Below are 10,224 nucleotides of genomic sequence, written 5' to 3' on the forward strand. Positions count from 1 at the left end.
TATAAAAAAAACCCCCCAAAAAAAAAAAAAAAAAAAAGGAGCTATAGTTTTTTTTTTTTTTTTTTTTTTTGAGAGGTTTTTGCTATAGACGTGTGCACTCGCCAGACAGACAGAGAGAGACAGAGAGACAGAAAGCGAGAAATCACTCCCTGGGGAATGGCGACATCACAATCCCTTCTCCATTCTCCTCTTGGGATCTTGGACACACATACACATGTGCCCTGCGTGAGTTTAAGCCACTGGGTCTGGGACTTGAACCACGATCAACTACATGGGAATCCAGTGACAAAAACATTACACCATCTGCTGGTCCATTATGGCTCCATTTTTAAAGAGTCTTCATCTTTCAGAGATACTGAAATGTTCATATATCAAATTACATGAAGTCTGGAATTTACTTAAAGATAGTTTGGAAAGACATAAATAATGGATCATTATATCATCTTTACTTCTGTGTATATCTGAAATTTTCTATAAAAGAAAGTTTTACTATGTATATAACTTGTTTGGAATGCAACAAAAATGGTCCAACCAATGATGCTACAGAGAAACAAGGTTGTATCTCTTAAAAATCAGGTCATGCTGTGCTCTGAATCTAATCAGGAAAAATTTTAACCTGGTATAGCTGGAATTTCAGTTAGTATAGTGAATATAGTATTCACTCCATTATCATATAATCATTGCAATTGTAAATGTAGCTCAAAGCTACATTCTCACCTGTGTGTGTGTGTGTGTGTGTGTGTGTGCGCGTTCTTGTGTAAGAGAGGGAAAGTGCACATGTAGTTGATTGAAGCTAAGATACCACTGATTTTAAGATCTATCATTATTTTGTGTATTACTAAATAATTTTTTTTTTCTTTTTTAGGAGAGGTTTTTGCTATAGGGCGCATGCGCTCGCCAGACAGAGAGCGAGAGAGAGAGAGACAAGAGATAGAGAGAGACAGAGACAGAGACAGAGAAAGCGAGAAATCATCCCCCAGAGGGGATGGCCACGCCGCAATCCCTTCTCCTCCATTCTCCTCTCGGGATCTTGGGCACGCACGCACATGTGCCTGGAGTGAGTTTAAGCCACCGGGTCCAGGACTCAAACCGTGGTCGACAACGTGGGAGTCCAGTGACATAGCCATTATGCTAATTGCTGGTCCCCTAAATAATTTTTTTAAGACCAGCTCATGGCATGATGAGTAAGGTGGCTGGATCTCCATGGTTCGAGTCCTCGACCTGGTGGCTTTAAAAACTTGCTGGGCATGTATGTATGTGTGCATGCCCTAAATTCTGAGAATGAAGGCGTGGTGGTGAGGCAGTTCTCCCAGGGCTGACTTCTCATCACTGCCCCTCTCTTTGACAAGTACATGCACCCTATGGCAAACATTTAAATAAATAAATAAGTAAATAATGATAAATGATTATAACATATTCAATCAAACAGAAAACCATGAGCAGATACAAATACAAATAAATGAATGAATAAGCTGATGTCTCATAAGGTATATAATTAAACAATTTCAAAGTTTCCCCCGATAAAATACCTATTAATTATAAAAGGAGATTTTAGGAAAGCCATCGACCAAGCTAGGCCTATCCTGATATGGATACTGTACTTTGGCTCTGAAATATTTGTTTCCTTGACCAAAAATGAAGATTTTCTGCTGAGACTTTCCCCTCCAGACTCATTTCTAGTGGGTAGGGCTAGCTCTGTGGTCTCTTTCTCTCCTTTTCTGTCTGTCTGCCTCTGTCTAATTGTGTCTCCCTGTGACTTTTAATTTAAAAACATTTTTTAAAGGTATTCTCTGGACTCTCAAGCCTCTCCTTTACTGTGTTAATTGGTGCCTTTCCTCACTTCATTTAGGAAAGTTACCAACCACGCCAGGCCTATCCTGATATAGATACCGTACTTCAGCTCTGAAATATTAGGTTTGCGTGTGCTGCATGGTTTTAATTTTTGCTTTCTAAAACTATAATCTTATGGGTTTTTTTGTCCTCTTTTTTTCCATTTTATTTTTTCTTCTTTCCTCTTCTTAATTCTTTTCCTTTTTTCTTTATCTTTATTCATTTTCTGATCATCCTTTACCTACTAAGTGTCTAGGCAGGTCCAAGTGAACAGTTTTCAATCATCTGAATATAATTAGGGTAAGAATATTCCTCTCTTCACCTTGAATATGATGCACAAAGAGTGAAAATTGAACCAAAGAAAGATTGCAGATCACCTCCTTCTGCTCACCTCTGAACACTCAGATTGAACTATAAGAATTAGGAAGAAATGCACTATCCATCAGATGACTAGAAATCACTGCAGGATCACAAGAAATATAGGAAAGCAAGACAATACCTCTCCTCCAAGGGAAAAGAAGAACATCTTCAGACAGTAAAATGAAACTCATAGAAATATCTGATAAGGATTTTAGAATAGTCACAATGACAAAGCTAATAGAGATGGAAGAGAAGAGAGACAATGAATTGCAGAAGAGGCAGGAAAAAGGAGCTGATGAGTTCCAGGAGGTGAGGAAATTCTTGGAAGATCTAAAAGAGGAAATACATATTCTAAAAAAGAATCAAATGGACCTGTTAAAGATGAAGCCTATAATACAGGAAATCAAAATCTTCCTTGAAAGTATTAAAAGTAGATTAGATTATACAGAAGATCGAATTTCAGATGTAGAAGATAGAATTGCTGGCCTAAAAAAATCCACCATAAAGACTGAGAAAATGGCCCCCCAAATGATAATAATATAGAAGAAATACTAGATACCATCAAATGTCCAAACATCCAGATAATTGGTATCCCAGAAGGCGAAGAGACTCACAAGGGCATTGATAATCTATTCCATGAAATCCTCCAAGAAAACTTTCCAAACCTAGAGTGGCACTCAAAGATCCAGTTCCAAGAAATACAAAGGACCCCAAACAGAATCAACCCAAGAAGATCTTCTCCAAGACACATTATAGCCGGACTGACCAAAACCACAGACAAAGGCAAGATACTAAGATTGGCAAGAAAGAAACAGCAAGTTACCTACAAAAGATATCCCATCAGGCTAACAATGGACCTCTCATCGAAAACAATGTGAGCAAGGAAAGAATGGGAAAATATATTCAAAGTGTTAAGGGAAAAGCAATTTCAACCAAGAATACTGTACCTGACAAGATTATCCTTCATATGGGAAGAAAAGACAAGGATATTCTCAGATTAACAAAACCTGAAAGAATTTATCAACACCAACTCCAAGAAGTTCTCAAGGGAGTGCTACACCAGGAAGATTAAATACAGATACACAGAAATAAGAATTCAAAAACTAAGAAAATGGCCAACTTAATCACAGAGACATGTCTGGAGTTGAATATTATATCTCAGAATTTAATCGGGAAGATTGGACCACAACAGAAGACAGATTAAGTACATGACACTGAACTGGTGAAATAGCATTTTATGACTTTTGACTAAAACATTGCTGATTTTCTTCTAGGCTTTATTTTGCAGTTCTAAAGATTTCTGTCCTGTTTTGAGCTGCTGGTAGGTTCGTGTACTACTATTTGAACAGAATCCTAACCTGTTTCCTGGCTTTAAGTTTTAAGTAAAGTTCCTTAGTATTTCTTTGATTTATTAAAGCTAAAAGTGCTTTTCTTGGAATTAAAATATATTAAAAAATAACTTTTTAATGACCACAGTAAGCTTTATAGCATCTGCTAGGTGTTACCTTATAGTATGTTCATTCTATTCAGAGTTTCACACCTAAAGTCAGACATGTATGCACTGATATGTACATAACAGGTAACTTGCTATTGAAAGTAGTTAGATTACTTAAAAAATTTTGTGAATCAATAAAATGTGTGTGTGTGGGGGGAAATTGAAAACAACGGTAGGGCCAGCAGTTAGCGTAATGGCTATGTCACTGGACTCCCACGTAGTCGACTGCAGTTCGAGTCCCGGACCTGGTGGCTTAAACTCACGCCAGGCATGTGTGCGTGCGTGCCCAAGATCCTGAGAGGAGAACAGAGAAGAAGGGATTGCGGCATGGCCATCCACCCTGGGGGGTGATTTCTTGCTTTCTGTCTCTCTGTCTCTCTCTGTCTTTCTGGCAAGTGCATGCGCCCTATAGCAAAAACCTCTCCAAAAACAAACAAACAAACAACTCTAGACATCTAAGATAGTGTGGGAGGAGGGTTGGAAATGGCAGAGGGTGAGAAATAGGGGTAAAATATATATATATATATATATATGTCTTTGGTAAAAGGGGGAATGGAGAAAGAAAAAAATGTTCAAGAAGAAAATTACAGTGCACTTGTAACTAGATTCTAGCTTTGTCCACAGTTTTAGTTTAAGGTATTTTTTGAATCAATAAAATGTGGAAAAAATGTAAAATAATAATAATAAAATTAAATAAAAACAACAACAAAAACATGTAACAGACATAAGTAAAGAAAGTTATTGTGTAAAGTATTATCTCTGACTTGCTTGAAATCCAATGTATTTATGCTCTGAGAACCAATGTTGCATGCTATAAAGACGTATAATGATTAAATGTAAATTAAATAAATAAATAAATAATAAAAAGAAATTAAAAAACATTTTTTTAATTGTAAAAGGAGACACAATAACATTAAAGCAAAGGAGCCAGTCAGGTACCGCTTTAATTAAGGAATCAAATTTAACATCCTCATAGTAGGAAAATGGTAAACAATACCAATTATTAGCATGCAGTCAGAGGTACAAAGAAAGCAGTTTTGTTTCCTGCCATAATTAGTGGCCTGAATGTAATCATAATGAAGCATCAGGTAAAAAAGACTGGCTCATAATTTTCAAAAAAGTCAGGGTTATGAGGCGCCGGCAGGTGCTGTGGCTGTTAGGGTGCTGGACTCCCAAATGACCAACTGCAGTTCCTGGCGGCTTGCTTCCTCACTTTCCCTTTCTCTCTCTGGTCAAATTAAACAAATAAATAATAATAGAAAATAAAATTAAATAAATAATTCTTTTTAAAAATGTTGAGGTTATGAAAATGAAAAGTCTGAGGAACTATTTCAAATTGGGACATGACAATTAAATATAAAATATTATTCTAAATGGCCTTTTGCTATTTAAAAGAGAATATTAAATTAAATGGTGAGCCAGGTCTGTAGGCTAGGGATTATATTTGAAGGAAAAAAAAAAAAAAGCACAACATTATATGTGTTATTTCTATATTTGTTTTTCTTTCTAATTTTAATCAAATAAACAAAGTTTAAAAGTGGTAAAAGACTGGAACAAAATGATAACATTTATTGTAATTAACAGAAAAATATGCTCAAAATAATATTAGTTACTGATTTTAAGCTAATCATGAATTTTAAATATATTAAAAACAATTACTTTAAAAATTATGTATCGACCAGGAAAACTAATTAAATGACCAATATGAAAATCCATAGTAAAATTACTTTTTAAAATTAATTAATTAACTAATTAATTAATTTAACCAGAGAGGGACAGCGTGTGAGAGAGAGGAAGAGTGTGTGTGTGAGAGAGAGAGAGAGAGAGAGAAAGTGAGAAAGCAAGTCACAGGTCCAAGACTCAACTCCGTCAGCCATGTGGGAGTCTAGCACCTTAACCACCATGCCACCTACTGGGCCCCTAAAAATACTTTATTACCATCCAAGAATTTTCACTGTTTTGACATACTCAGAGAACTATTTATTAAAAACATTTAGTCAGGGACCAGCAGATGGCATAATGGTTATGTCACTAGATTCCCATATAGTTGACCACAGCTCAAGTTCCAGACACGGCAGCTTAAAACTCATGCCAGGCATGTGTGTGTGTGTGTGTGTGTGTGTATGCCCAAGATTCCAAGAGAATGGAGGAGAAGGGATTGTGGTGTGGCCATATCCCCTGTGGGGCAATTTCTTGCTTTCTGTTTCTCTGGCTAATATATGCACCCTATAGCAAAAATCTCTCTTAAAAAAAAAAGAAAGAAAGAAAGAAAATATTTGATTAGCTCTTTTAAAAAAATAGACAGGGCTGGAATGTGACATGGTAGTTAAAGTGTTGAACTCCTACATGGACGATCACAAGTCAAGTCCTATAGTTGGTGGCTTGCTTTCTCACTTTCCCTCTCTCTATGGTCAAATTATAAAAAATAATAATGATGAATAAAATGAAATTAAAACATTATTTAAAAAAAAAGACAAATACTGGGACCAGCAGTTAGCGTAATGGCTATATTGCTGGACTCCCATATAGCCGACCGTGGTTTGAGTCCTGGACCTGGTGGCTTAAACTCACACTGGGTGCATGTGCGTGCGTGCCCAAGATCCTGAGAGGAGAATGGGGAAGAAGGGATTCTGGCATGGCCACCCCCCCTGGGGGGTGATTTCTCACTTTCTGTCTCTCTGTCTTTCTGGCAAGTGCACACACCCTACAGCAAAAACCTCTCTCTCTCTCTCTCTCAAAAAAAAAAAAAAAAAATAGACACATACTGAAATAGATGACTCACCTATGGGACGTGTTAAATTTCTGGACAATCCTTTTCCCATTGGCTAACCAAATCTGTACATTAGTGATGGGTTCCAAGTCATTCAGTGGAACAGCAGACAAATTATTTTTATTTTCCACTTCCATACTCTTTGCTTTTGAAACAATTTTTGGTGTGGCACTAAAGAAATCAAGACACAAAATCAGAAACTAATGTTTTTCCACTGAGCAGACCTTTAACATTAAAAAAAATTATTATAAGAATTTTACATATAGCTTTTAGAAAGATTTCTGTAAATCACAGTTGTTCCCTCAGTAATAATATAAGGGTATATTAGTTATTTCCGCAATATATGATAGCTGTGTGAACCCCAGAATCTAATGAATCATACTCAAATACCTTTTAAGCTTGCAGAGTGCTATGTAAATGAACTGCTACTTGTGCTATGTCAATATACTGGTACTGCTTGGCTAGTGCTTTACAGAATGGGTCACTTTATAGGGTTAACAGGTGTATGGACTTGCCAGATTAAATTTCTAAAAGAAATCACAAATTGGCTATAGAATTAGTACTTGGGTTAGAAAGAAAAAAGAAACAAATTATTTCCTAATCATTCTGAAAGACACATCCATGTATTTTTGTACTTGAGAATCAAAATATGTACACCTCTGAATATTCTTCCTAAGATATAGTTAGGTATGAAGATGGCTAACCTTGAAAATAGTTAAAGGTTTTGATATGCACACTAACTATATCAGGCATATTTCCGTTTGTATTACTTCAAAATTCAGACACTGCTCATAGAACACAATTATCATAGGCACTGGTACCTGTGAAACAGAACCCTAACACTCAGAAGCCAGCATTGGTACTCTGTAGCATTAATGGTAAAGCTAAAGTGGTAGATACAAGGGAGAGGAAATGACTTATTCATCAAATTCTGTCAAGAAGACAGGCCCATTAGATTGGATAAAACCAGAGTCCCCTTGAATTTTTTGTGTAGTGCTGGGATACATTAATAAATGCTAAGATAAATATGACTTAGGAGCCATCAGAAACATTAAGAAACCTCATTTCCAGTGGGGGATATGATAAGCTCTGACATGTGGTTTCTATGAGTAAAATAATGGGGAACTGAGTACTAGCCAGACCTGTGTTTATGTGAAACAGATAATGAGCATACTCACCTTCCCAGCCTGTTACCTTGTCCTGAGAAGGGCTGAAACACAGGCTTTGTAGACATACATACTTCATTTTTCTTGTCTTCAACCTTAACATCCACCTCCTCTTTATCAAAAATTCCCTTTAATTCTGAGGGTAATTCCCTTGAAAGTAAAACAAAAAAAAATTATAAAGCTCCCAATGTTTTTTCTTTTTCTGAAAAATGTATTCTGTATGCAAAAAGAATGGGATAACAGGGCCGGCATAGTGGTTAAAGTGCTGGATTCCAACATGGCCAATGGTGGTTTGAGTCCCAGACCTGGCAGCTTGCTTCTTTAAAAAGAGATTAGGATAAGGGGCTGGCAGGTGGAGTGGTGGTAAAGGGCACTGGACTCACACATGGCCGACCATGGTCCAAGTCCCAGACCTGGCGGCTTGTTTTCTCATTTTTCTTCTCTCTCTGTTTCTTTTTCTTTCTAACCCAAGTACAGCATAAGTTTAAGACGCCAGGTCTGGGACTTAAACTGCAGTCGACTACATGGGAGTCCAACAACGTAGTCATTACACCAACAGCTGGTCCCCTGAGCAAAAATTTTAATAGCAATTACTTCTAGATGGTTAAATTATAAGTGACTTTTCAACCACTATTAACTATTTTGAAAACTTTTCTAGGCCAAGTATATGTAACACTTAGAATTACAAATATACAGTAAATATTACAATTTTAGACTCTATAGGTATAGGTATTTAAACATTTAAACATAAATTTTAAATAGCAATGAGGATTAGTACTATGGAATATTTGGCAAAGTAAATTAGTTTAAATATGATTTTGGTTTACTAGAATTCAAGTTCTGGTGCCAGGGGCTGGTGCAGTGCTAACACAATTAGACTCACAAGGGAAAAGTTCAGGGTTTGAGACCCAGAAATTCTCAAGCATGCCAGCAGCATGCAAGTAGCTATGACCCGGGCAGTCTGAAACTGGAAGTTCCTAACTTTCTTCAACATTGCAGTTGTGGTTGTGTAAAGAAAGCCCATTTAGGACCAGCTGGTGATGTGGTAGTTAAAGCAGTAAACTGTGTAGTTCGGATCCTGGACCCGGAGGCTTGAGAAACACACCAAGCGCAAGTGCATACAACACCAAAATCCCAAGGGAAGGGAGGGAATGGATTATGGTGTGGCCATCCCCCTGGGGGATGTTATCTCACTTTTAATCTCTGGCAAGCATACACACCCTTTAGCAAAAATTAAAAATTCCAAACCACCAAAAGTCCATTTATGAAAATGTGAATTTCTGGGACCAGCAGTTGCCATAATGTCTAGGTCACTGGACTCCCACGTAGTCGACCGCGGTTCGCGTCCAGGACCCGGTGGCTTAAACTCACACTGGGCACGTGTGCGTGCGTGCCCAAGATCCTGAGAGGAGAACGGAGGAGAAGGGATTGCGGCATGGCCATCCCCCCTGGGGGCTGATTTCTCACTTTCTGTCTCTCTGTCTCTCTCTGTCTATCTGGCAAGCGCACGCGCTCTATAGCAAAAACCTCTCCAAAAAAAAAAAAATGTGAATTTCATTTTAAAAAGTATGTCTGTTAATGTAGGAATGAATGAACAACATTAAAAACAATTCTTCCATATGAAACATGCCTATAAGATCCTTCTTGTTACAAAAAGTGCTTACCCCTTTTTTATGGAGTTCAGAAACTGCTGACTTGCACCATCAGAGTAACTTCTGAAATCATCATTGACCGTGAATCCATTTTTCCATAATTTTATACTTACATCTACCTGCAAAGCAATAAGAAACAAAATGAGATCTTTTAATAAAATGTAGAAGATTAAAAGTCCTTTGAAAATCTCTTCTATCACTATGTATTTTATGTATCCTTAGCAGCCAATTTCAAATATAAAATACAAAAAATATACGGGTTCAGTATCCAATGTTCTTTTTCTTTTTCTTTTTTTTTTTGGGAGAAGTTTCTGCTATAAGTGCATGCGCTTGCCAGAAAGAGAGAGACAGAGAGACAGAAAGCAAGAAATCGCCCCTGAGGAGGGGATGGCCACACCACAATCCCTTCTCTTCCATTCTCCTCATGGGATCTTGGGCACGCATGCACATGCACCCCATCTTGAGTTTAAACCACCAGGTCCAGGACTCGAACCACATGGGAGTCCAGCGACACAGCCATCACGCCAACTGCTGGTCCCCAGTATCCAATATTCAAAATGCTTAGGATTGGAATTGTTTCAAATTTTAAGTTTTTCATATTTTTAGATATTTGCATATACAACATTACTTAGCTTGGTGATAGAACCAAAGCATAAACACAAAATTCATTGATGTTTCATATATACCTTATACATACAGCCTGAAGTTAATGTTATACGATATTTTTATATTCTGGCACATTGACTGTGACTTGTCACATAAGATCAGGTGAAGAATTTTCCACTTGTGGTGTCCTGTTGGTGCTCAGAAAGTTTTGGATTTTGGACCATTGTAGGTTTCAGATTTTAGGATGAGGGATGCTTGACCTGTGACGTACTGGGTCATCAGAAAAATTATTACGCATTTTTGCATAGAAAAACAGAAAAGCACATCGTGACTTTCTGACGACCC

At 37.3% G+C, this 10,224-nt stretch overlaps 1 protein-coding gene across 1 annotated transcript in view; it reads right to left on the reverse strand.

Annotated features, from left to right (window-relative positions):
* Positions 1-10,224, reverse strand: part of UBXN2A (UBX domain protein 2A) — a 26,002-nt gene that overhangs the window by 4,301 nt on the left and 11,477 nt on the right. Inside the window, exons 4-6 of the mRNA XM_006167657.3 lie at positions 9,286-9,392; positions 7,634-7,771; positions 6,468-6,626 (exon numbers count right to left, since the gene is read on the reverse strand). Coding sequence (XP_006167719.1) covers positions 6,468-6,626; positions 7,634-7,771; positions 9,286-9,392 — 404 coding nt within the window. The remainder of the gene's footprint in view (positions 1-6,467; positions 6,627-7,633; positions 7,772-9,285; positions 9,393-10,224) is intronic.

Source organism: Tupaia chinensis, unplaced genomic scaffold, assembly GCF_000334495.1.
Source record: "Tupaia chinensis unplaced genomic scaffold, TupChi_1.0 Scaffold144952_1, whole genome shotgun sequence".
NCBI lineage: Eukaryota > Metazoa > Chordata > Mammalia > Scandentia > Tupaiidae > Tupaia > Tupaia belangeri.